Source organism: Natator depressus, chromosome 1, assembly GCF_965152275.1.
Source record: "Natator depressus isolate rNatDep1 chromosome 1, rNatDep2.hap1, whole genome shotgun sequence".
Classification (NCBI taxonomy): Eukaryota; Metazoa; Chordata; order Testudines; family Cheloniidae; genus Natator; species Natator depressus.
This window is the reverse complement of record NC_134234.1, coordinates 290,983,890-291,010,323: the sequence shown is the minus strand read 5'-3', so window position 1 is coordinate 291,010,323 and position 26,434 is coordinate 290,983,890. Positions and strand designations below refer to the sequence as shown.

Here is a 26,434-nt window from a genome sequence, read left to right as displayed (position 1 = left end):
TTGTTGTTGTGAATTATTCTTTGATGCATTTTACATCAATGTATTTATGGCCTCTCACTCATAACATGAGGATTCTTGATGTGTGTGCGAATGAGTTTGGTGGACAGCTGCAGAAAAGAGGTCAAAAGCAGGCTTGAAGGTGGCATCATGATATGGAACAGTGTGAACTGTATCATTCATTCCCATACCCGGCTTTTTGTCCAGCAGTTTGAAGGGGACACTTAAAGGGACAGAAGTACATGTGGTGGCTCACGAAAGAAATTTCTTGCTCGCTCCTTTGTATTGGATATTAGGATTAGATGTCATGTTCTGCAGGAACTCTCAAGCTTGTCACTAGAGCTGTATGACTAACTGATTTTTTGTTTGTCAGTTCCAAAAAATTCAGGGAGGGGAAGAGATTTGGTTCAGGGCACACTGAAACTGAATTTTTTCAGCAAATCCAAAAGGTTGGAGAGGTCATGTGTCTGGTCAAATGAAACATTTTGTCTCAATTTTAGGTGTTTTAAGTCTTTTGTTTAATAAAAGCAAGGAAATGAAGGACTAAATTCAGAAAACACAAGGTGGTGGGCACCCTCTTTTGCCCGATAGTCCAGTGGCTGGGCCTTTACCTGGGAGATCTGGATTTGAAGTCGTGTTCTGGAGCATGGACTTGAACACAGGTCTGCACACTTCCGGGTAATTGTCTTAATCACCAGGTTATTTTGGTGGGAGAGGGGAAGGGTGGCCTTTCAATTTCTCCTGTTAGTACATAGATCTGGCAATCTTTCCTCATGGTAGTGACACAGTAAGCTCTACCTGTAGAAAGAGACATACAGATGTTGTGCAGAGGTCAGTTCCCCATTGAAGACACTGTGGAGCACAAGTTCAAGTGTTGCAGATTCCTTCGCTAAAAGATATCCTCTTGACTTTAGGAGGTTAATAGTTTATATGGAAATATTGTGAGCAAGCAATGCATATTATGAAAGAGCATGTATCACAAAGATCTAATCAGATTGTATAACTGAGAGACATCTTTCCTTATGTCAACAATTACATCTCACACAAGGATAAAATTTACTTCAAAATATGAAACAGCAAAATAATTTTCATAATGACATAGAAAGTACACTTCTAAAGATTGCAGATGATGCCAGGCTGGGAGGCATTGCAAATGCTTTAAAATTAAATAGGATAGGATTAAAACTGCAAATGATCTGGACAAACTGGAGAAATGGTCTGAAGTAAATTGGATGAAACTGAGTAAGGACAAATGCAAAGTACTCCACATAGGAAGAACAATCAATTGCACACATACAAAATGGGAAATGACTGTCTAGAAAGAAGTACTACAGAAAGGGATCTGGGGATTATAGTGGATCGTAAGCTAAATGAGTCTACAGCGTAACACTGTTGCTGAATAAGTGACCAGCATTCTGGGACGCATCAGCATGAGTGTTGTAAGCAAGAGGAGAAGTAATCTTTCCACTCTACTCCGTGCTGATAAGGCCTCAACTGGAATATTGTGTCCAGTTCTGGGTGCCATATTTCAGGAAAGATGTGGGAAAATTGGGGAAAGTCTAGAGGAGAGCAACAAAAAATGATTAAAGGACTAGAAAATGACTTATGAGGAAAGGTTGAAAAAAGGCTTTGTTTAGTTTGGAGAAGAGAAGACTGAAGGGGCAAAACAGCTTTCAAGTATATAAAAGGTTGTTATGAGGAGGAAGGTGAAAAATTGTTCTTAATCTTTGAGGATAGGACAAGAAGCATGGCCTTAAATTGCAGCAAAGGAGGTTTAGGTTGGACATTAGGAAAAATTTCCTAACTGTCTAACCTGTTCTTAAAAAGCTTCATGACAGAGATTCCACAACCTTCCTAAGCAATTTGTTCCAGTGCTTAACCACTTGACAAACAGCTGTCAGGAATGGCGTATTCTTACTTTGCCCTGCCTTGAATGCAGGGGACGAGACTAGATGACCTATCAAAGTCCCTTCCAGTCCTACACTTCTGTGATTCTATATGCAAAGTTGCTTATGCTATTCCTTCAGAGGCTGCTGGTGGTCTTGAACATGCCATTTCTCTAAGGGAGAGGATCATTAGATGAAAGACATTGTCAGATGAGGGATTCCCAGAGTTGGGGAAGGGGTCCCAAGTCCCAGCCACTGGCCACAACACAAACACCAGCTCCCTCCTAGAGTTAACTCCTGGAACAAGTACAACATCTAACAATAGAATAACACTTTTATCTAATCCAGGCAAAGCCGGGAGTAGATCTAGGTCAGGATCTCTGGCAGGAGTTGCATGGACTCCCTTGCTTCTGATGCTCCTAGATCAGTGGTGGGCAACCTGTGGCCCACGGGCTGCACATGGCCCGTCAGGGTAATCCGCTGGCGGGCTGCAAGACAGTTTGTTTACAATGACTGTCCGCAGGCACAGCCGCCCGCAGCTTCCAGTGGCCGTGGTTTGCCATTCCCGGCCAATGGGAGCTGTGGGAAGCGGCACAGGCCACAGGGAAGTGCTGGCTGCTGCTTCCCAGAGCTCCCATTGGCTGGGAACAGCAAACAATGGCCACTGGAAGCTGTGGGCGGCCATGCCTGCAGACAGTCTGTAAACAAACTGTCTCGTGGCCCACCAGCGGATTACCCTGATGGGCCTCATGCAGCCTGTGGGCCACCGGTTGCCCACCACTGCCCTAGATAGATACGCACAGACTCTCTGCCCTGCACTCTGCTGCTGCTGTTTGCTCATCTGGCAGGTCTTTCTGTGTGGTCAGTCTCAGCTGTCCTGTCATCTTCAGGCTGTGCACTTGTAAGAGTCCCCTTTTGCAAGCACCAATGCAGCAGCTGGTTCTTCCACCAAGCAACTTCTAGTTCAGACTCTGTCTCTGCCCCTCCAGCTCAGGGCTGCTGCCGCTCCGTCTCTTTCTTTGATCTTTCTCCAAATCCTCCTAGGCTCAGCCCCCATCTCTGCTCATTGGCTCAACCTCCTCCCATCACCCTAGTGGTCTGTAGTTTATTCTGTGTCCTTACTTTGGAGTGGCACTCCCCACCGCATCCACAGCCAATCTGGATTTTACAGAATAGCAAGGAGTAGCTCTGCCCATTTCCACAGTTGCAAATAATAAGGGTGCAAAGAAAACATCTTTGAACTATGTGGTTTTAAGAAGTAAATTCAGTGGTCTAAATTCTTATCTCAATTACACCTGTGCGATCTCTAATAAGGATGAAATCGATGGGTATAAATGAAGGTTGAATGTAACTTTCTGCTCCATGTACTTTCTAATAAGGGGGCAACATTTCATGAAATGTTAAAACTTCTCATTTTTGTCTGTTTTTTCTCTGTTCAGAAATCTGCCTGCCAGAGTTTAAGTTGTGTCTGAATTTTGGGTATATCTGAACTGTATGTGATTTAAAGGAGTGTTGTTATAGTCATGTTGGTCCCAGGATATTAGAGAGACAAGGTGGGTGAGGTAATATTTTATTGGACCAACTTCTGTTGGTGAGATAAGCTTTTGAGCTACATGGAGCTCTTCTTCAGGTCCGGAAAAGGTAATACTTTTAACATAAGTAGTTAGCACATATTCTAAGGGAACATGAAAGGTGAAGTGGCCTGTTAACACCCCTGTAGTCACAGGACAAGAAGGGGGGTTAGTGAGTTACAAATTGTAAGACCATAAAGGCCATAAAACCAGTGCCTTTATTAAGATCATGATTTTTAGTGTCTCTAGCAAAGTTATGAATTTAAGCGCCCAGGTTCAGCTTTGGAAAGAGTTGTGCAGGTTTTCTCTGAGGATGAGTACTGAGAGGTCAGATATAGAGTGATCGCTTTGTGAAAAGTGTTCACCCACAGATGATAGGGTGTTTTTGTCTTTTATTATTATTTATTTATTTATTATTCCCTATAACTCAGTGATAAAGTTAGTAGGATCACTTTGTATGTTTAACTCTCTCCATGCAGCTGCAATATCATACAGTTGATTAAGCCTTATGACCCAATACATTTTGGTGGGTTCAGCTTAAAAACTACTCACATTGGCTTCTCAGCACATACCCTTGAACATATCTGCTTCTTAATATCAAACAAATACCTTGTTATATTTGTCACAGATCAGTAATACATTGCAACATGGTTGAATGTAAAATAGAAGAAAAAGGTAAAAGAGTAAGCTACCCCACAACTTACCAAGAAGTTCTGGTTAAGCCTAGCTTGTTAGCTGTTTTAGTTACTCAACCTGTGTAAAACACAAACAGCATCTACTGTTAGACCTAAGGCTTTAATACATGTCTAAGTTATGTTAAGATTATGGCCTGTGTATAAATGTGCATGACATTAAGAGGTGCTATATTTTCTGTATTGTCACAACTAGAACTGGAGGTGGGTGAGAACATGGGTTTCATGGCCTGGAGATTTTAAGAACTTTTACCGTTCCACATCATGACAAACCTAAGACCTTCCAACAAATTTTGGAAAGATCTTGCACCCCACTCCAGTTTCTCTGGCCCAATGAATATTTATATAAAATGGAACAGCTCCAACAGGAGTGACTGAGAAAGACCTACCCCAGAATAGCCAGGTGGTCAGGGCACTGACCTGGGAGCTGCAGAGTCAAGTCTCTGCTCTGAATCAGGTAGATCAGAGACTAGACTCTGCACCTCTCTTTTCCCAGGTGAGCACCCTAACCAGGGGGCAATTGGCTATTCTGGGTAGGGTTGCCAGTTTTGGTTGGATGTATTCCTGAAAGTTTCATCACATGGCATAATCTTTAATTACTGGAAACTCCAGGCAACCCTAATTGGGGGGTTGGGCCAATCTCTCTCATCTTGACCACGAATTCCATCGTGGACCTGAGAAACCTTCCTGATGACAGTTTGTCAACCATTTCAGTTCCTACAAAAAGTTTCAGTTCTGACAAATTGGCATCTTCTGATGAAAAGTCATTTTGTCAAAAAATTCTTGATCAGTTCTAGTTACTATATGATACTATTTTGAAACAGGGACAGTCTGGTTTTTGCATACTATCCATCAAGGAGCATGTGCATTTCCAAAGAAATAGTGGTAACTCTGGTGAATGCATCTCCACATCAGCTTTCTCAAGGGGAGACAGGTTCCCCTCACTCTGTATGCCTGCTTGTGGCTGCATCTGGGAGTTAGCTCTCACCCCATCTGGCACACCTTTCTGTTAGTTGCTCACATTGCAGCCCCTCTTTCTATAACTCAGGGTTCTCCCTCTTCATGATTTAGCCCTCTGACCAGGTCACTTTATAGTCCTTTCCTTCCAGAGTAACGAAGTCCCACCAGACAAGCTGTCTGGACATTGTCCCAGATGGCCTTCGATTTCACATATTCAGGTTCTGTGGCACGTCCCAGTGGCTGGTAGGGGAACCTGGGCCCACCCACTATTCCAGATTCCAGCTCAGGGACCCTATGACTAGTAACCTGGGTCTGAGACTGAGCAGACCTTGTTGCTGTTTCCCTGAGCTCCTTCCTACCCCACCTCTCTATCTGTTTACCAATCTCTGGAGTTGCCCTCAGAATTTCTTCCACTCCCCATGGCTATTTTACCCCTCTAAGTCTCTTGTAAGATGCCCTTGTCCTGGGAAGGACCCCAGGGCTTATTCTCCCTCTGGATCACCTCCTTGTCCCTGTCCTTTCCCTCAAGCGAGTGAGTACAGATCTTATTTCTGCAGATTCTTCCTGGTTTATAATCCTATCCCAGCTTCTCCTCCAGCTGGTCTTCATCTATAGTTAGGCTTTATCAAGCCCTGGCTTCCCACCAGGTGCAGCATAAACAATTAATTGGTCCCTTGTGACCCATATTAACCCACTCAGAGCTTGTGTGGGGTGGATAGAATTCTTGTGAACAAGCAATTGCAATTTTGCAAACATTTGTAAAGCAAAGAAAAGGCATCATGAATACCACTGGAGCACATTTTTGGTGTTTTTTTGAACAAATGTTTAAATACTTTCAGTATTTGTCCAGCTTTACTCATTCTGAACTCTAAGCCATTTAGCTGAAAGAGGGCTGTTATTAAATAATGGGTGTAAAGAATTTTCAGATGTTGTCCCTAAACTAAGGGTCAGATTGTAGAATCCTTACTCATGTTGGTGAGTATTTAATCCTGCAAGTAATCCCATTGATTTAACTGGGATTTTTCATCTGAGTAACTATTCACCAGCACAAGTTCAACAGTGTAGCCCTATGTATTAATAGTTCTAATAAAGCAAATATACAAAAGAACATGTTACTCATTTGGATTTTTCTTATGGAAGCAGAGGTAAATACGGCCTTTTTAATAGTGGGTTTTTTGGAGACCTCCATTATAGACAGGCTTTGAAATTCTGATTAATAAATGGCATGGACCTCAATTTAGAATGTTAAGTAATAGCCAAGGGCTATGACAGGCCAGGAGGAGCTGACAGAACAGTTTCCATTTCCATTATTTAGATGAAAGCTAGCTTGTTACTAGATATTCTTATTGTACCATAGCACACACAACCTGAAAAGCAAAACAGTTGGAACTCTGGGTTCCCACATATTTAATTCTAAACTACAGACTTTTGAATGAACTTAAAAATGTCCCCCAAAATCACTGATTATATTTTTTAAAATTTCCTCCCTATTTCAGAGTCCTGTAGTGTCTTACTTACAGAACTGATTTGTAGGGGTGGAGGGACAAGTAATTACAGGTCTCAGCTCACAGAAAGAGGAAGCCATTGTTTCTAGATTTAACTTACATTGCACTTCATTGTATCTCCCAGTAACCAGAAGATGGTAACACATCACCATGATAAGAGTGGAAATACACAACAGAAACAGCAGTGGGAATGTTCAGACATGCTGGCAATGAGGCTGTGCTATTAAGCTCTTCTTGTAGGAGTAGTGCCAGAGTGCTTGAAAAAGGACGTTTATAAAATGCCAGTTTGAAGGCATTATGAATATTTTGCTTTGGTCACATATCACTTTTCATTTTTTATTTTTGTTAGGTGATACATGTTTATGAGCAGTTTTAGGCACTGACTTGTAAAGCAGTGAATATATGACTAGTTGAAATATTAAAGGAGGTCTTCATTAAGCTGTGCAAATTAATCATGTTGTAACAAAACCTGAAACCAGGGAAAACTTTATTACAAACCTGAAAGTCAGGCCAATTTTACCAAATAGTTCCTTCAGTTTCACAAACTTTATGGTGAACCAGGGATGAGTTTAGAATGAACCTGTGCTGATTTATAGTTTCATGTTCAGCTCCATTTAGTTTTGACTCCAAACCAGGCAAAACTTGGCAGTTTCAGTTGGCACTAGCTTGAGATGACAAAATTAATTCCATGTGTGGATTCATGTTGCCAGAGGAGAATATTCGCACCCCTTTTGGGCCCTTCTAATGAGAGGGTTCGATGTCTAGTGTCATTTCACACTCACTATTGAATTAATTTTTTTTAATTATTCATAAATCCTTAGAATTAAAACTGAAAGTAAAGATGACATTTAAAATAATATTCTGCGTGGGTGCAAACAATCCAATTTCATTAGCTCATCTGTTATAGGAGACTCTTCTTTTCTTGTTTTAATTTTTGTTTTTTCCACAACTGAAGAAATTTGTCAAGCCAACCACAAACTCTATTAAACTATTCTTACTATTTCTTTACTATTGTAAAATCAATTATCTAGTATGCACATAATTGGTGGGTCCTCCTCTGAGGGTGTAGGAAGCTGGTATTGCATCAGAAATGAGATGCTAAATGAAGGCTTTTGTATATATGATTGGACTTCAGTGTTTTAGCAAGGAGGTTATTAGCTTGTCACTGTTTATTATTTGTCACAGAAAGATATATGTCTAGTTATTGTTATTAATCAGTGGCTCAGGACTTCGTGGTTGTCACTATGCTGCACACCTTGGATGCTCAAACTTTATGGTGATAGTGTGGCGTTAACCCAGACCTTGCTGGTCTAAAGTCCAAACCCCTAATACCTGAGTTAAAGGACATGCTTACAAAACTGTTAGTAGTACAGGGCAGTAGTATATACAATTAACTAATTCTGATTCCATACAAGAGAGAGCAGTACTACATACTAATGAAAGAATTACAATATTATTTTTAACGGGAACAAAAGAATGGCCATACTGGATCAGATGAGAGGTCCATCTAGCTTAGTATCCTGTCTTCTGACCGTGGCCAATGTCAGGTGCCCCAGAGGGAATGAACAGAACAGGTAATCATCAAGTGATCCATCCGCTGTTGCGCATTCCCAGCTTCTGGCAAACAGAGGCTAGGGACACAATTCCTGCTCATCCCAGCTAGTAACCATTGATGGATCTATCCTCCATGAATTTATCTAGTTCTTTTTTGAACCGTGTTATAGTCTTGGCTTTCACAACATCCTCTGGCAAAGAGTTCCACAGGTTGACTGTACACCGTGTGAAGAAATACCTCCTTTGTTTTGTTTTAAACCTGCTACCTATTAATTTCATTTTGATGACCCCTAGTTTCTGTGTTATGAGGAGGAGTAAATAACACTTCCTTATTTACTTTCTCCACACCAGTCATGATTTTATAGACCTCTATCATATCCCCCCTTAGATGTCTCTTTTCCAAGCTGAAAAGTCCCAGTTTTATTAATCTCTCCTTATACGGAAGCTGTTCCATACTCCTAATCATTTTTGTTGCCATTTTCTGAACCTTTTCCAATCCCAATATATCTTTTTTGAGATGGGGTGACCAGATCTGGACACAGTAGTCAAGAAGGGGGTGTACCATGGATATATACAGAGGCAATATGATAGTTTCTGTCTTATTATCCATCCCTTTCTTAATGGTTCCCAACATTCTGTTAGCTTTGTTGACTGTTGCTGCACATTGAGTGGATGTTTTCAGAGAACTATCCACAATGTCTCAAAGTGGCAATAGCTAATCTAGACTCCATCATTTTATATGTATAGTTGGGATTATGTTTTGCAATGTGCATTACTTTGCATTTATCAACATTGAATTTCATCTGCAATTTTGTTGCCCAGTTACCCAGTTTTGTGAGATTCCTTTGTAGCTCTTTGCAGTCTGCTTTGGACTTAACTATCTTGAGTACTTTTGTATCATCTGCAAGTTTTTCCACCTCACTGTTTACCCCTTTTTCCAGATCATTTATGTATATGTTGAATAGGAATGATCCCTGTACAGAACCCTGGGGAACATCACTATTTATCTGCCTCCATTCTGAAAACTGACTATTTATTCCTACCCTTTCTTTCCTATCTTTTAACCAGTTACTGATTCGTGAGAGGACCATCCCTCTTATCCCATGAGAGTGTACTTTGTTTAAGAGCCTTTGGTGAGGGACCTTGTCAAAGGGTTTCTGAAAATCAGTACGCTATATCCACAGGATCCCACTTGTCCACATACTTGTTGATCCCCTCAAAGAATTCTAGTAAATGGTGCGGCATGATTTCCCTTTACAAAAACCATGTTGACTCTTCCCCAACAAATTATGTTCATCTATGTGTCTGACAATTCTATTCTTTACTATTAGTTTCAACCGGTTTGCCTGGTACTGAAGTTAGACTTACTGGCCTGTAATTGCTGGGATCATCTCTAGAGCCCTTTTTCAAAATTGAAGTCACATTAGTTATCCTCCAGTTATTTGGTACAGAAGCTGATTTAAATGATAGGTTGCAAACCACAGTTAGTAGTTCTGCAATTTCACATTTGAGTTCCCTCAGAATTCTTGGGTGATATTTCAAAGCAGTCATACCTGGATCTGGTTATGTGACATCCCCATCCCCATGTGGCCCTGCAGCCCCCTTCCCATTCAGCCCCTGGATCAGTCCTGTCACCCCACTGGCTCCTGAGCCCGTGCTCCAGTCTATCCCCCCCAGCCCTTCTGAACAACAGTCTGTGACCCCCCCAGCAGCTCCATGTGCCCCACTCTGTGTGTCCTAACCTGGCTCCACGGGTAAGGTGCTGTGATGAATGCAGTGGGCTGCTGGCTATTCTGGTACCACAGCAGACTCTGGTGGGTGAATGGCAGAACTGCAGCATTTCTCCAGCAGAATGTGTTTTCTGTGGGGGGAAAAATTCTGTGCCAGACATGAATTCTGTGCCTGAGCAGTGGTTCAGAATTCTCCCAGGAGTTCAAGGGCAAAAGGGAACTTAAATCATCTACTCTGACTTCCTGCATATCACAGCCTATTATATTTCACCCAGTTACCCCTGTACTGAGCTCAAAAACTTGTGTTTGGCTTATGCATATCATCCAGAAAGGCATTCAGTTTTGATTTGAAGACCTCAAGGAATGAAGAATCTACCACTTCCTTTAATAGTTTGTTTCAGTGGTTAATGACTTACTGTTAATGTGTACCTTATTTCTTATTTGAAATTGTCTGGCTTCAGCTTCCAGCCATTGGTTTTTTATGCCATTTCTCTGCTAGATTAAAGAGTCCTTTGTTTTGATTTATGCCTCTTTATTCCATGCAGAGCATAGACCCTTCACCATTGCCTTCCATCTTTGACAGTCTCTTGCTGCAAGCTTCTTCCCATGCCATTTTGATGGTTTTCAATTCTGCTTCTATTGTGCATTTCCATGTTGTCCCTCATTGCCCTCTTGCCCTAGGGGGTTCCAGTCCAATGCCTGTCTTATGATGTTCGGGTCCTTCCTCCATGTATATCCTAACCATCTCCATTTTTGTTCCATGATGTCCTGTTTCACCCTCCTCCAGAGTTCTTTGTTCTTTGTTTTTTCTGGCTATCTGATATTGCAGGATTGTCTGAGGCACCTGTTTAGGAAATTGTGGAGTTTATTGACGTCTTAATAAATCCCCACATTTCAGCACCATATAGTAAGACTGATTTTACAATGGTGTTAAATAGGCAAAGTTTCATTTGAAGGGCAAAATTTCTGTTTCTCCAGATTGGCTTTAGAGTTATGAAGGTACGCTTGGCTTTTGCTATTCTGACTTTAATGTCTTTGTCTGTTCCACCTGTCATACTTACAATGCTGCCAAAATATGTGAAATATCAGACCACTTCTATGTCAGCCCCAGAAAGTCTTATTGGTGGTGTCCTCCAAGTAATTGGAGATATGAATGCTAAAGTAGGGAGCAACAACACTGGCAGGGAAGTAATTATGGGGAAACAAGGCACAGTGAAATGTTTGCTGATTTTTGTGGAATGATGTGCTGGGAATTGATGTCAGGCTGACCTGCCTCTAGTTACCTAGGTCATCCTGCTTGACCTTTTAGAACATTAGCACTCTTGCCGTCTTCTAGAATGTCCTCAGTATTCCAAGATTTATTGAAACTTAGCATCTTAAGAGAGATCAGGAATGTGGGGAAGGTGAGCTGGTAACAGAAGATGATAGGAAGGCAGAGCTGCTCAATGCCTAGTTTGCTTCAGTCTTCACACAAAAAATAACATGTGACAGGACAACTAATGAAGTTATCATAGACAATAAAGGGGACAGATTAGGATAAGTAAAGAACACATCAGAGATCTTCTGACTAATTTGAATGAATTTAAGTCAATGAGGTCTGATGCCATTCATCCCAGAGTGCTTAAGGAATTAGTTGAAGAAATCTTGGAGCCACTAGCAATAATAATTGCAAACTCATGGATGACAGGAGAGGTTCCACAAGACTAGAGAAGGACTAACATAGTGCCCATCTTTAAAAAGGGGGGAAAGGAGGAGCTGGGAAACTATAGACCAGTGAGCCTGACCTCGATACCTGGGAAGCTACTGGAGTAATGTATAAAACATTCAATTTGCAAATACCTGGAGGCTGAAGGGGTGATCACTAGCAAGCAGCATGAATTTACTAAGAACAAATCATGCCAAATCAGCTTGATTTCCTTCTTTGTCAAGGTAATTGGTTTGGTGAATAGTGGGAATGTGGTAGACATTAGCAAGGCTTTTGACACAGTGCCACAAAACATTCTGATAAGTAGCGGGAGAAATGTGGGCTTAGTAGAATTATCATTAAGTGGATACATAATTGGTTAAAGAACCACAAACAAAGAGTAACTATTAATGGAATGATGTCAGATTGGAAGGAGGTCTTAAGTGGGGTTCCACAGGGATCTGTTTGGGGTCCTGTTTAACATCTTTATTAATGACCTGGATATAGGACTAGAGAGCATATTGATCAAATTTGCAGATGACACAAAGCTGGGGATGGAGGATAGAGCTAAAATTCAAAGGGATCTTGATAAATTGGAGAATTGGACTATAGACAACAAAATGAAATTCAACAAAGACAAATGTAAGGTGCCACATTTAGGGGAAAAAAAGCCAAATGCACAAATACAGAATGGGGAATAGATAACTGGCTTGGCAGCAGCACTGCTGAGAAGTATCTTGGAGTTGTGCTGGGTCACAACCACAATATAAGTCAACAATGAGATGCTGTTGCAAAAAAAGCAAATGCAATTTTGTGCTGCATTAACAAAAGCATAACATGCAGATCATGGGAAGTGATAGTACCACTCTATTTGGCACTGGTTAGGCCTCAGCTGGAGTACTGTGTCCAGTTTTGGTCATCACTGTATAGAAAGTATGTAGAGAAACTGGAAAGGATTCAGAGGTGAGTGACAAAGATGATCAAAGGGATGGAATGCAAGTCATATGAGCAAAGGCTGAAGGACCTGGGTATGTTTAGTTTGGAAAGGAGGTGATTAAGGGGGGGCACGATAGTGGTCTTCAAATACTTGAAAGGCTGCCATAAAAAAGTTGGAGAAAAATTGTTCTCTCTTGCCACACAGGCAGGACAAGAGGCATTGGGTTCAAACTACAGCATAGCAGATTTAGATTAAATCAAAGGAAAACTTCCTAAATGTGAGAACAGTAGGATAATGGAACAAACTGCTTAGGGAAGTTGTGAAGCTCCTTCACTGGACATTTTGAAAAAGAGGCTGGATAGCCATCTGTCTTGGATGGTTTAGACACAATAAATCCTGCATCTTGACAGGATGACCCTTGCTGCCCCTTCTAATCCTATGATTCTATGATCAGTGAGACAGAGATCTCCTCAGTCGGCTCTTTTAGGACTCTTTGGTGCAAGAAATCTGGGTCTGCTGATTTTCAAATGTTTATCCCAAGTAAACATTATTTAACAACCTCCTTGGTTATTAAAGGACTGGAAAGTACTTCATCACCTTCATATGCTATGAGTACATCATCCTGCTTCCTTCCAAATACGGAACAGAAACATTTATTGAACACTTCTGCTTTTTCTGCATCAGTATTAACATTTTTACCATCTCCGTCTACTAATGGGCCTGTACCATTGCTGAGATTTCTTTGGTTCCTAATATACTTAAACTCCTCATTGTCCTTAGTCCTGCCAGACATGGATTTTTCCCTGATGACTAGCTTCCATTATCAATCTGCTGCGCTTCAGAACTTACAATTTCTGAAGTAAGACACTTTCTTTGCCCCAAGGAATTTACATCATAAGAAGCACCAAGCCAGGACAGAACTTCAGGTGAGGGAGAGTATGTGGTCACTGGTCAGGAGAACAAGCCTGGGAAAATTTCTGCATGAAGTGTGAGGGAGGAATTTGAAAGAGGATGATGCCAGAAGACTTAAAAGGGAGAGTGTCATAAACATACAGCTAAGGGTAGCCTAGAATTCCTCCTGACCAGTTAGGGGTTAAGAAGCTCAAATAGCCTGGTTGGCACCTGACCAACAGGACCAATGAGGAAAGAAGATACTTTCAAATCTTGGGAAGGGGGAAGGTTTTGTTTGTGCTCTTTGTTTTGTGTGGGGGTTCTCTCCTGGGACTGAGAGGGGCCAGACGGAAATCCATCTTTTCCAACCCATCCCAATCCAATATTGCAACCAGTACAGGTAAACCAGGCAAGGTGGATTAGTTTATCTTTTGCTTTTCTTGTGCATTTTCCCTGTGCTAAGAGGGAGGTTTATTCCTGTTTTCTGTAACTTTAAGATTTTGCCCAGAGGGGAATTCTCTGTGTTTTGAATCTGAATACCCTGTAAAGTATTTTCCATCCTGATTTTACAGAGATGATTTTTACCATTTTTTTAAAATAAAATCCTTCTTTTAAAAATCTGACTGATTTTTCCATTGTTCCAAGACCCAGGGGTTTGGGTCTTTGATCATTTTGTAACCAATTGGTTAGGATATTATTCTCAAGCCTCCCCAGGAAAGGGGTTGTAAGGGCTTGGGGGGATTGCTGGGGGAAGAGGAACTCCAAGTGGTCCTTTTCCCTGGTTCTTTGTTAAATCACTTGGTGGTGGCAGCGTTACTTAAACCAAAGGTACAAGGGAGAATTTGTGCCTGGGGAGTTTTTAACCTAAGCTGGTAGAAATAAACTTAGGGGGGTCTTTCATGTGGGTCCCCACGTCTGTACCCTAGAGTTCAGGGTGGGGAGAAAACCCTGACAGAGAGGATTTTTCATATGGCTTTAATCACACGTGTTTTCTTTTCATTGAATTGAAACTCAATATTTGCTTTACCTAAGTGGCAGATCACAGTGGGCTACTTATTTTTCTTATGTGTATAACTATTTATGGCCTTAATCCATGGGTACTCTACATGCCAGAAAGAGGCCCAAAAAGCTGTGAGTCGTTTCAGTTGTGTATAGCACCAGAGATGTGGAGCTCTGTACTGTGTGTGGAGGATTAGGGGCGATCTAAAGATGAGGAGAATTGATGTTTGCACTAGGTGAGTCCACTGTGGGTTTTTGTTTGTTTGTTTGTTTTGACAAGCAGACTGGTGTCCAGATAAAACCTTTATTGTGAACAGAAACTATGTATAGAAATGAGATAACAGAACTTTCTACTATTCTGTGTAGCTACACCCTCCAATTGCCCTGTCCTGGGCTTTTTTTTTTTCCTACTTCAAGCAGGAAGTGTCACAGGAAACCAAAGAGTGCATAAAGAGTATACAGGAAATGTGGCATCTCCATGCTTCCTCGAGGACTTACTTGATAGCATATCTTTTCTGTTTAAGATCCCTTTACTGCATTAAAAAACTATTAAATTAAAGTAATACAAACATTAACAAATAGACTAGAATAACTGAATTACCAGCCCTCCAGTTTGCTTTAACACAACTTTGAATGTGTCTCCATCAGTCTCTTAGGGCATTCCAAAACTGCTTTATTGCAGACCCCCATGAGAAAAGTCCTTGTTGTGACAGACTCTTCAGTCTCATGGTCAATAACAGGTTCAGTTTGTGAATTGTTTTCGCCTTGTAAGTCTGCTTTCATTTCACTTATGTTGGCCAAGTTGCCAGGTATCTAGAGCAGATGCTTTTGATTTCTTCATAAGATTTTTGCCTTTGTCTGTGATAACCTAGTATGAGCAAAGAGATTCTTCTTTGATCACTGTAGCTTTGATGGGCCAGTTCCCATCTTGCCAAATTCTCAGTCTGCTTTTAAGTGCAAAAGAGGTCTTGCTCCCTTCTTATGATGTAAGCAGGATCTGAATGAATTCCTCCCTGACAGCTAGCTAGGAGGTGGAGAGACTTTAGGTGTGTTCATGTAAATACAGTTTGCTCCTGCTGTGCTTAGAGTGATGTTTTGCTCAAAGTAATCAACTTTGGCTGGTGTTGGGTTACAAATCATTTTAGTGCTGAATGCAGGGGTAGTGAAATGCTGTTACCAATGTTGTAATTATGGTATGAATAAAAGGGAGCAGAACTGTGCTTAACCTGTCCCAAATAAGGGAGTCACCCTCAGCTGAAAGGAACTCTTTAAGCCAGGGGCTCGAATGCCAGAGTCCTGTGAAAATAAGAGGGGTGGGGACAGGTGTTCCAGCCAGGAGGTGTGTGGACCCTCCCCACTGTTCAAAGAAAGAGCTAAGTAGGCTTCATTAGGAGCCTCTTTGTTACTTTAAATGTTCAATCAGAGCTGAAATCAGTTGTGGTGGGGTAGTGTTTCTGCCCTTCCTGCTAAGAGGTAAAAATCACTGAGAACTGAAATCACTTGAGATGGGGGCAGTGTTTCTGTCCAGCCTGCAAATAGCTGAAAATTACTAAGAGACTGATGTGCAGAGGTCACGACAGAGAGGCAGGTGGCAGCAGAATGTGACTGACAGTCAGCTGGTGAACGAGTGGCTGGTGAGGCGGTGAGCAGAATGAGCAGCTGGTGAGGCAGTGAGGAACCGTGGCTGGTGGGACAGCCAGCGGAGAGGAGCAGCAGCTGGTGGGGTGGCCAGGTGGCGAGGAGCAGTGGTGGGTGGGGCGGCCAGCCAAAGCTAGTGCTCAGATGCTGGAGCAAGCAAGGTGCCTTCTTCCCTCGGTGGGAGGTGAACTCACAGAGATGCGCCTCTGAACCCTGGGTCCTCGCTGACCAAGGACAATCACTGTGAGTGGGATATGGTGAGGGAGTAGAGAGGGGCACAGAAAAGGAACTTTTGGTTGTAGAACTCAAGAACATGAGGTGGATAACACTGCCTCACACACTCTGGGGTGGGCGTCCTGCTCACCGTTTTATGATTATGAATCCCGCTTGTGGCATTTTTCTTAATTAATCAGCCTCAAGTGTCCATTCCTTCCTCCACAAGGAAACCCCACTGAAATGGCTCAGATTGTTCCCACACCCCCAAATCCTCTTTCATCTCTTTATAACTGTTTTATAAAATGGTGAGGCCTAGATATTCCTGTGGTGGCCTGTGAAAGCTGGGTGCAAAATGCCCACCTGACAAGCAAAGTTAAGATGACCTATAATAGATTGCAGCTCATGAAATGTAACTTTCTCGGCCTTTACACAGCTGCTAATCAAGCCCAGTAGCTCCCAAGGCTTATCCTGAGGGAGTTAAGATATACTCATTAGTGTGTCTAGCTGAATGCCCAGGTAGGTCAGCTTATAGGACGGCCCCTCTGTCTTTTCCCCTGCTAGAGGTATGCCCAATTTATCCAACAAAGACTGGAAGGAGTCCATCAGTCTCTCACGCTCGTCCGAATCCACCCTGCCTGTGAACAAAAACTAATCTAAATAGTGTATTAGCTGCCATAAACCAGATTCCCAAACCACTGCCCAGTGTAGCACTGAACAGAATTTTTTAAATGCTGAATAAGCTATTGAATATCCCCTGGGCTTACAGTTATCGCAATAATGCAGTCCTTAAAAAGAAACCCAAAAGATTAAAGTCAAAAAGGTGCATCGGCAGCAATCAAAAAGCAGACTTGATATCACATTTCACCAGCGGAACCCTGGGCCACAAGATCAAACCATGTGCACAGCCTCATCAAAGGAGGAATAGCAAATGGAACACAGTGATGGAAAAGACCCAGCTTTAATTGAGCTGCCCCATGGTTATTGTAGGTAGTCCATCAATACTTGCCTGGGACTGCCTTAGGACCCAAGCCTGGGGTGAACCCCAAGTTCTTTATAAATACATGATTAGGGCGCTACCAATTTCACGGCTGTGAAAAACATGTCATGGACCGTGAAATAAGCCCTTCCCCTTGAAATCTGATATCTCCGAAATCAGCCAGGCTGGGGAGGGACCACCTCACTTCTGCGGTGCAACAGCCCCAGAGCTGGGCTCTGGGCTTCTGCCCCCTCCCCCACAGGTCTTTTTTGGGGCTCGGGGGGCCCAGGCTGGGGGCTGCCACCTCCACCCCCCTCACAGCTCCTGCCAGTGCTTGGGGCACCAGGCTCAGGGCACCTGGGCTGGGGCCTGCTTCTGCCGCCTGCAGCTCCTGCCGCGGCTCAGTGCTGCTGCTCTCCCCACCCCACCCATGGCTCCTGCCAGGGCTAGGGGCCACCCAGGCAACAGGCAGGGCTTGGGGCTTCCAACACTTGCGGGTCCTACCCAGGCTGAGAGACCTGGGTTGGGGGCTGCCACACCCCATAGCTCCAGCCCCTGCAGCTCTTTGGGGCTGCCCCCTCCGGTGACTCCTGTCTGGGCTGCCCTAGCTCCGGGGTTGCCACCGTTGCCCCCACTCCCTTCCTCCACCACCCGCGGCTCCTGCAGCTCCTGCTGCTGCTGCCCCACACCAGCGGCTCCTGCTCGGGCTGGGGGAACCCGGGCTCCAGCCAGGACTCAGGGCTTCCACCCGCTGCAGCTCCTGCCTGGGCTCAGGGGCCTGGGCTGGCGTCTGTCAACCCCCACAGCTCCAGCCCCTGCAGCTCCTGCCAGGCTCAGGGCTTCCCCCACCCCTGCCGTGGCTCCTGCCCAGATTTGGGGACCTGGGCTGGGGGTTGCCACCCCCTGTGGCTCCAGCCAGGACTCTGGGCTTTCGCCCCCCACAGCTCCTGTCTGCGCTCCAGGCTTCCGCCTCCACTCCCCACGGCTCCTGCCCAGGCTCAGGGCCGCTGCCCCCCTTCCTGGCACCTGCTCAGACTTGGGGCTTCAGCCCCAGCGGCTCCTGCTGGGGCTCAGGGTGCCCAAGCTTGGGGCTTCAGCCCCTGCAGTGCCTGTTGGGACTCAGGGCTTCCACCCCTTGGCTCCTGCCAGGGCTGGGGCACCCATTTTTTCAAATTGTCCAGGGCTCCTGGGCACAGACCCCATGTATTAATCCACCACTGGCCCTGACTAGCAGCTAGGAGCCCCTGGTTGGGGCACTCCCAGCAGCACTGCGGAGATTGGACCCACCTCCACCTCTGGGAGCCTCCTCTAGCTGCAGGAAACTTCTGAAGGCAGCACAGAAGTGAGTATGGCAATCCTGCAACCCCTCTACAACAGCTCTGAGACCCCCCCTACAATCCCCTTTTTAGATTAGAACTGTCACGGTTACAACACTGTGAAATTTCAGATGTAAATGTCTGAAATTGTGAAACTGACCCATTTTAAGACCCCATAGCTGTGAAATCGACCAAAGTGAACCCCCTGGATTTGGTAGGGTCCTATACGTGACTGAACGGTTCTGATATTCTATAGCCTTTCCCCTTCATTCTGTGTTCTCACCCTGCACATCTCTCATAAAAAAACATTTTTTCCACTAGGGACACACTGTTCTGCAAACTTTGATTATTTCTGCAAAGCTTTCCTCTCTGTCCCCACCGCCATCTGCACGGAATGCACTGTGTACATCGAGGGCTTCTGTGCCCGACATTGTTAGGAGCAGAGCAATCTTTTGCTCATCCCCCAATTTATTTGCCCCAGCATCGTTCATATACAGCTCGAATTGGAGAACTCACTCTACAGCACACACTGCAGCACAACGACAGGAAGTTGGGGAAGCGGGGAGCTGTGCCTGCTATTCCTTGCTAGCGCTGCATTAAAAGGCTGACTACATAAACATTTTGCATGGTTGAGTCTAAAGATTTGGTGCGTCTGTCCCAATTTGTATGGAGAAACATATTTTGGGCTATGTTCTTCTTCAGACAAACATGCATGGTCAAAAAGAAAAGGCTAGCAGCAAATTACATTTTAAAACTCCATCTCTAACTTAAAAGGTTTTAAACAGAACATTACTATCTGCTATCCACTCCCAATAGCTACTGTATTTAGGATATCCCAGTAAATGTCCTGGATGACTCTGCCATCGAACGCACAACACATGTCATATACATGCATATAGCCACACAGCCTATTCTAGGTGCTAACTTCTCTTTGCAGTGTAGAAACTGCACAGATCTATGAACAGATGCAAAAGTGGGGACTGTGAAGAAGCTATTTAATGAAGGAGGTGGCACTGTTTGCTGCCTTTCTGGTTTGTAATCTGTGGAGATATAAATCTCCCGGGAGAGGGCTGAATTTTTAAAGTTTTAGTGATGCTCCAATGTGCAAATCCTTCTGAGCACCAGAGTTTGTAATGCATGCTGGAAAATATTGCAGATATGGAGGCAAGCCTGGCTGATTTTTGTCCGCTAGAGTAATCTTTATTTAATATGAACTTTTAAAAACATCTTTTATTCAAGCCTTGATTATTTGAATGTAGATGCTCTGTAAGCTTCATTTTATTCAAAAAGCAATATCACTCAATGTTATTAATCACATGAAATCATCTGTCTATTTGAATAAGCGGCAGAGTCCTGTGGCACCTTATAGACTAACAGACGTATTGGAGCATGAGCTTTCGTGGGCAAATGCCCACTTTGTCGGATGCATGTAGTGGAAATTTCCAGAGGCAGGTATAAATATGCAAGCAAGAATCAGGCTAGGGATAACGAAGTTAGTTCAATCAGGTAGGATGAGGCCCTCTTCTAGCAGTGGAGGTGTGAACACCAAGGGAGGAGAAACCGCTTTTGTAGTTGGCTAGCCATTCGCAGTCTTTGTTTAATCCTAAACTGATGGTGTCAAATTTGCAAATGAACTGAAGCTCAGCAGTTTCTCTTTGAAGTCTGGTCCTGAAGTTTTTTTGCTGCAGGATGGCTACCTTTAAATCTGCTGTTGTGTGTCCAGCGAGGTTGAAATGTTCTCCTACAGGTTTTTGTATATTGCCATTCCTAATATCGGATTTGTGTCCATTTATCCATTTCCATAGGGACTGTTCAGTTTGGCCGATGTACATATCAGAGGGGCATTGCTGGCACATGATGGTGTATATTACTTTAGTGGACATGCAGGTGAATGAACCAGGGATGGTGTGGCTGATCTGGTTAGGTCCTGTGATTCTGTCACTGGTGTAGGTATGTGGGCAGAATTGGCATCGAGATTTGTTGCATGGATTGGTTCCTGGGTTAGAGTTACTATGGTGCGGTGTGTAGTTGCTGGTGAGAATATGCTTCAGGTTGGCAGTGGGTGAGGACTGGCCTGCCTCCCAAGGCCTGTGAAAGTGAGGGATTGTTGTCCAGGACGGGTTGTCCGGGATGATGCGTTGGAGAGGTTTTAGCTGAGGACTGTATGTGATGGCCAGTGGAGTTCTGTCGGTTTCTTTCTTGGGCTTGTCTTGTAGCAGGAGGCTTCTGGGTACACGTCTGGCTCTGTTGATCTGTTTCTTTATTTCCTCATGTGGGTATCGTAGTTTTGAGAAAGGTTGGTGAAGATCTTATAGGTGTTGGTCTCTGTCTGAAGGGTTGGAGCAAATGCGGTTGTACCTCAGCGCTTGGCTGTAGACAATGGATCGTGTGACCGGACTTCAAAGAGAAACTGCTGAGCTTCAGTTCATTTGCAAATTTGACACCATCAGCTCAGGATTAAACAGAGACTGTGAATGGCTAGACAGCTACAAAAGCAGTTTCTCCTCCCTTGGTGTTCACACCTCAACTGCTTTAGAAGAGGGCCTCATCCTCCCTGATTGAACTAACCTCGTTATTCCTAGCCCGATTCTTGCTTGCAAATTTATACCTGCCTCTGGAAATTTCCACTAAATGCATCCGACGAAGTGGGTATTCGCACACGAAAGCTTATGCTCCAATATGTCTGTTAGTCTATAAGGTGCCACAGGATTCTTTGCTGCTTTTACAGATCCAGACTAACACGGCTGCCCCTCTGATGCTATTTGAATAAGTTCAGCATTCCTGATTCCATCTGGATAATCAAAGTCTGACTTATTTTTGAGCTCTGTGAGCACTTAAGAGAGATGGCTAAATAAAGCTTGCACAAGAAGCAAAATCAGCAGTCAGAGCAATTTCCCTGGGGTGGCTCAGTGGTGAAGGTAGACAACATCTATAGCTGAGTGACACGTACCCCCACCTTGATATTAATGTATAATGACACAGTGATCCACTAGGCAAGGCAGTAATATTCTCTATGGGGGATGCAGAGGAAGGAAAGGGCAGTAGCAGCCAGAGTGCTGCAAACAGGTAGAAGGCAGAATTTTCCCAAAGCCTGATATAAAATAAGACGAATAGAGGCTTTTAATGTGAGTAGGGTATTTTAATTATTATTTATTATTGGATAACAGCTTGAGCTGGTAGTTCAAGGAAAAATTATTTAGTTTCAGTCTCCATACGTTCCACAAGGGGACAAGTCACAGTAGGCAGCATGGTTATGCTACTGCAGTGGATGTTCAGTCACACAATCCATTGGGTTAACTAAGCAGAGAAAGTAAATACATGATCAACCTTGTATGTGCATCCCAAAGGCCAATAAAGTCATAAATATTTTTGTATACTATTAGCGGCACAAAGATTAGGTTAAACATACGCCCAAGATTTTAAAAAATGTTTAGTGATTTGGGGTACCCAACGTGAGACACCTGAAAGAAGCCTCATTTTCAGAAAGTGTTAAGCTCCCCCAAATCAGGCCCCTTTAAGGAATCTCAATTGGGCACCCAAAATCATTAGTCAAAAACACGAGTCTTTTTTGAAAAGCATGGCCTGTGACTTTGATAAACTAATACTGTACACTTATATGGTGCCTTTCATCCAAATATCTCAAAGCATTTACCAACAGTTGCTAAGTATTATCCTTATTTTACATATGGAGGAAACTGATAAATAGAGACGTTAAATGACTTCCCCAAGGTCACCTGGCAGCACAGTGGAAGAATTAGGAATAGAACCCAAGTTTCCTGACTTCCAGGCTGCTGCTCTAACCACTAGACAGTGCTGCTTCTAGCCTCATTTAAAAAAAACCAAACCAGATCATACCAACTTAAAAACAAAGTCAGCGGGCTTTTTGAAAAGTTAATTTATTATGCATCAGTATACATTTTTGTAATAAAAATCGTCCCAAGGCCTAAATATTACAAAATGGACAAGAAAATTCAACTTCAGCCATCCCCAAGAGGTGCTAAATAAATTAGTGTATAATACTATGCCTATCCCACAATATGTGTGGCAGCTAATTCTGCATATAGTGGGAATATGCTGTAGCTTTAATGTTTGACATTTTATCATGAATTTGAAAACTGTTTCTGAACACAGTTATGGTAGGTTCAAGTTAACCACTCATTTTTCATGTGAAACCAAATACTGTCATGCAGTGAAAAGGCAGTAGATTGCACTATTTCCCTATAGTTTTTCTGGTTGTATCTTTACTGCAGTTCTATTTTAGGAGAGTTAGATTAAATACTTATCAAATATCTGAATGTATTTCCAAGTCCTCGATTAGCAGCCCCTCCAAAACCAAACCACAATTATAATTCAATGCTGCAGTCCTTTTACATGCACGATTTTGACTGATGTCAATGGGAATTTTGAGTGTGTGAAAGGATTACAGCATAAGACACTGATGTTAAAGATGTTCTGTATCAGTTCAATCACTGCCTTGTTTGTGTTAATCCCCTTAAAGATCCTAACCAAAATAATATTGCAGTTTTTTCTTAATAATGAATACATACATAGAAATGTGCTCCAGGATACCAAGGTTACAGTACTTTTATACAAGAATAAAATAGTACACAGAAAGATATAACTCAATTGGGACCATTAAAGCTCTGTCTGTGTGTACACACACACACAGACACAGTCAATTCTATATCAAACTAAATAGATTAGTCAGACAAACCATAACTCTGCATGGCTTTACTAATTAATACACGGCTGAATACACCATAGTTTTTAATTTTCAAATTTAAACAGTTGGCTGAATTTTACCCTGATTCTTCACTCAGTCACATTTTGTGCAGAGCTAATCTGATTCCATTGACTTTTGATTTGCACTGGTGAGAATGGAGAGCGCGTGTGGTCTAAATTAGGTCAGAATTTACCCCACATGTCATAAAGTAAGCAGCCAGAGCCCCTAGGATAGTGAGTGCTAACTAACCACCCATGTAATATATAACTTCTCTTTGTTTTGCTCAACTGCCTAGAATGATAAACTTGCTCTTGAATTAATCTTTTCCTTTGTATTAAATTATATAGCTTAATTGTATATGCTGACTTAATGCTAATGCATACATATGCAAGCTAAAATATATTAACAGAAGAAACTACCTAGTTTTGTAATCTAGGGCAAAAATACAGAATTGTACAGCATATATTGACAATTCTTAGGAGAAGAGGAGCCTGTATTGTTGCAATTTTTTTATAAGATGATATTGTAGTAAACATCAGAGTGTCTTGTTACACAGGTAACAGCTTGGGCTTTCACAAGTATTTGTCAAGCACTGATACATAAAAATGAACTTTTTACAGACCCAACAACCCAATCTGTTTTCTTCAAAATAGTATAAAGTTTGTGGCTATAAAAACAAAGAGCTACCCATATAAAAAATCAAAAATAATGTACCATACATTAACATTCTGATAGTTAGAGAAAAAGAATATATACATAAATATATATATAGTAAATCACAGTTTCCTGCACTGAACACATCAAATAAAAATGTATCAAACAATACTGGGTGGTGTGCTTTCACATGCCTTGTGGTCTCCTTAAATCTCTGAGTTATAATGGAAGACGAGTTTATAGACAGATTACAAGTTGTTCAGTCACCTAAATTCACACGTTTACAAGAATTTTAAAAAAAACAACCAAACCCCACACCAGAACCACCTGCTGCTCCCAGCACAGATATATATAATAACAGAACAATAGTTATGTAGAAGTCTTATTTAAATATAGGCCCCAGGCCTGCAACTTGATCCAGGCAGGTGGAACCCTGCTTCATATGGCAGTCACATCTGTGCAGGAGTCCACTCACTCAGATCTGATTGTAGGACTGTGGCCCATGTTAGCATGTTTTCTTGTTTTATTTTGAATGAGGGTTTAACAGCTCTAACACACCTGATGACTGACAGTACAGGTAACAACAAATTTAACATTCAGCTTTGTTGACTGGTTGGTCAAAGTTGTCATCTTCCTGGCTTGAAAGATCAATGATACTTAGATTTCAGACCACCTAGGTAGCTCCTGCCTTTTCTCTTACATTCTGCCCTGCTTTTAAGCCATGTCCATGTATTTCAGTTATAAAAAGGCACCAGCTGATTTTTTGGACACTGCATTGTTTTCCTAGGAACTGTAGTTATCAAAATAATGGGGAAAAATGGATTTCTGAAGACTATATGGACAGTTACCCTTATTGTGCTTTTGGGAAAAAATTCGCAACACACATTTTATTATAACCCAGCTAGAAATGTTCAGCACAGGTTTTAATGTATAAATAACTATCCCTTGTAAGAAGGATGATTTAGTATTCCATAGGGTTCTAGTGGCATTACTAGTCACAGTCTTTGGAATCTTGCAATTATTAGCTAGGAATAACACTCCCATCTAGGTGTCAAGAGTCTTTTGGAGCATGTATATCCAAGCATTTTCTGTCTGAGACATACTTTCACGACTGCACAGGTTAGTGATGTTTGGAACTTGAAGAGTGGTAAATCCAGTCCAGTGCAATTAGAGTCATGCTTCCGAGCATAAAGATTATGCCAACTATGAGAAATATCAGCGCCTGCAATTGGGGAAAAGACCATATTAATATTGAAAATATGTTAGGTGACAGAATAATTCTACTGGAATCACATTCTATATCTGTCACCTACTAGGGGCCTGAACCTATGAAGTTCTACTTGCATGAGCAATCTTTGATAGTCCCTCAGTGAACCTATCTGGGTGAAAGTTACTCCTGTGCAGAGGGCCAGCATGAAGCCAGTTCACAATTTAAGTGCCTCTGCACAGGGGTGAATGTCACCACATGTGAGCAAGGCTTTGCCGAATGGGCCCTAAGCAACCACTTGCTAGTATTTACTTGCTTCATTAATATGAACACTAATATGATTTATGTATCTTCTGGTTTTGTTTTACCTTTAAATATGGCCACACATGGTCTGATAGCAAGAACAGCTTCTAGTATTAAGCCCTTATGCCTTGACTAAGGAAAGCACTTATGAATGTGCTTCAGTCCATCCCTCTTCAGGACAGCACTTAAGTACCTGCTTACATTTAATTATGTGGTTAAGTCCCAGTGACTTCAATGGGACTTTCATTCTCAAATTCTGAACTGGAACCTTTAATGAGCATGATCTTAGGACATTCCAACTCCTGCCACAAAAATGAACGTATTCAATCTCAGTGCAGGATGATAAATTCTGAATGTTTCAGTCACAAAGAGAAACACCAGTGAATAGACACAACTGTGCTCCAAAAATTTGCAAAAATATATCTTACATAGTAATGTAGTTATTGAAAAGTTTATTCTTTTTATCTCTTTAATATGTATAAATGAAACTTTTTCCATGTTAAATATTTCAAATAATTATATTTATGTATATATTTTATCAGAATCTTTTCTGGTTAATTTTCAATCTATACTTTCCCAAAAGATATTTGTTTAAAGAAATTATAGATCTTAGTGTTCAGGAAAAGAAGATATTAATATCACTCGCTAGAGCCTAGCATGATATGGATGCATGCTGTGGATATGTGATATGCCTCCTGTATGTTTACTAACCTACCTCAATCAGGATCTTAAATACCTCTATTAATCAGTGTTACAATATCCCTGTTAACTGTGATGTGCAATCTCCCTCCTAATCCACTGCTGACTACTTCTGTGAGAGACAGCCACTTGTTCTAAAGTTATATGGCAGTTGTGTGTTATGTCTAGATGTTAACTAGGGACTGCTTTGAAATGAGTAAATGCCTTTTACATGTGGTTTAAAACAAATGTTAATTCAGCCACGCATTGCCATTTAGCCCATCACAAAACGATTGTCCATTTATTGTTTCTCAAAC

General features: G+C 42.3%; 1 protein-coding gene and 1 long non-coding RNA gene across 5 annotated transcripts in view; one reads left to right on the top strand and one right to left on the bottom strand.

The window, feature by feature from the left end:
* LOC141980689 (uncharacterized) overlaps nucleotides 1-26,434 on the top strand; it is a 71,683-nt gene that overhangs the window by 4,958 nt on the left and 40,291 nt on the right. The window lies entirely within an intron of this gene.
* SLC38A4 (solute carrier family 38 member 4) overlaps nucleotides 21,730-26,434 on the bottom strand; it is a 62,406-nt gene continuing 57,701 nt past the window's right edge. For 3 of the 4 annotated variants that reach the window (XM_074942159.1, XM_074942160.1, XM_074942161.1), the window contains one exon: nucleotides 21,730-25,151. In XM_074942159.1, the coding sequence (XP_074798260.1) occupies nucleotides 25,050-25,151 (102 nt within the window). In that variant the 3' untranslated portion in view covers nucleotides 21,730-25,049. The remainder of the gene's footprint in view (nucleotides 25,152-26,434) is intronic. The other variant, XM_074942158.1, reaches the window with a different exon arrangement.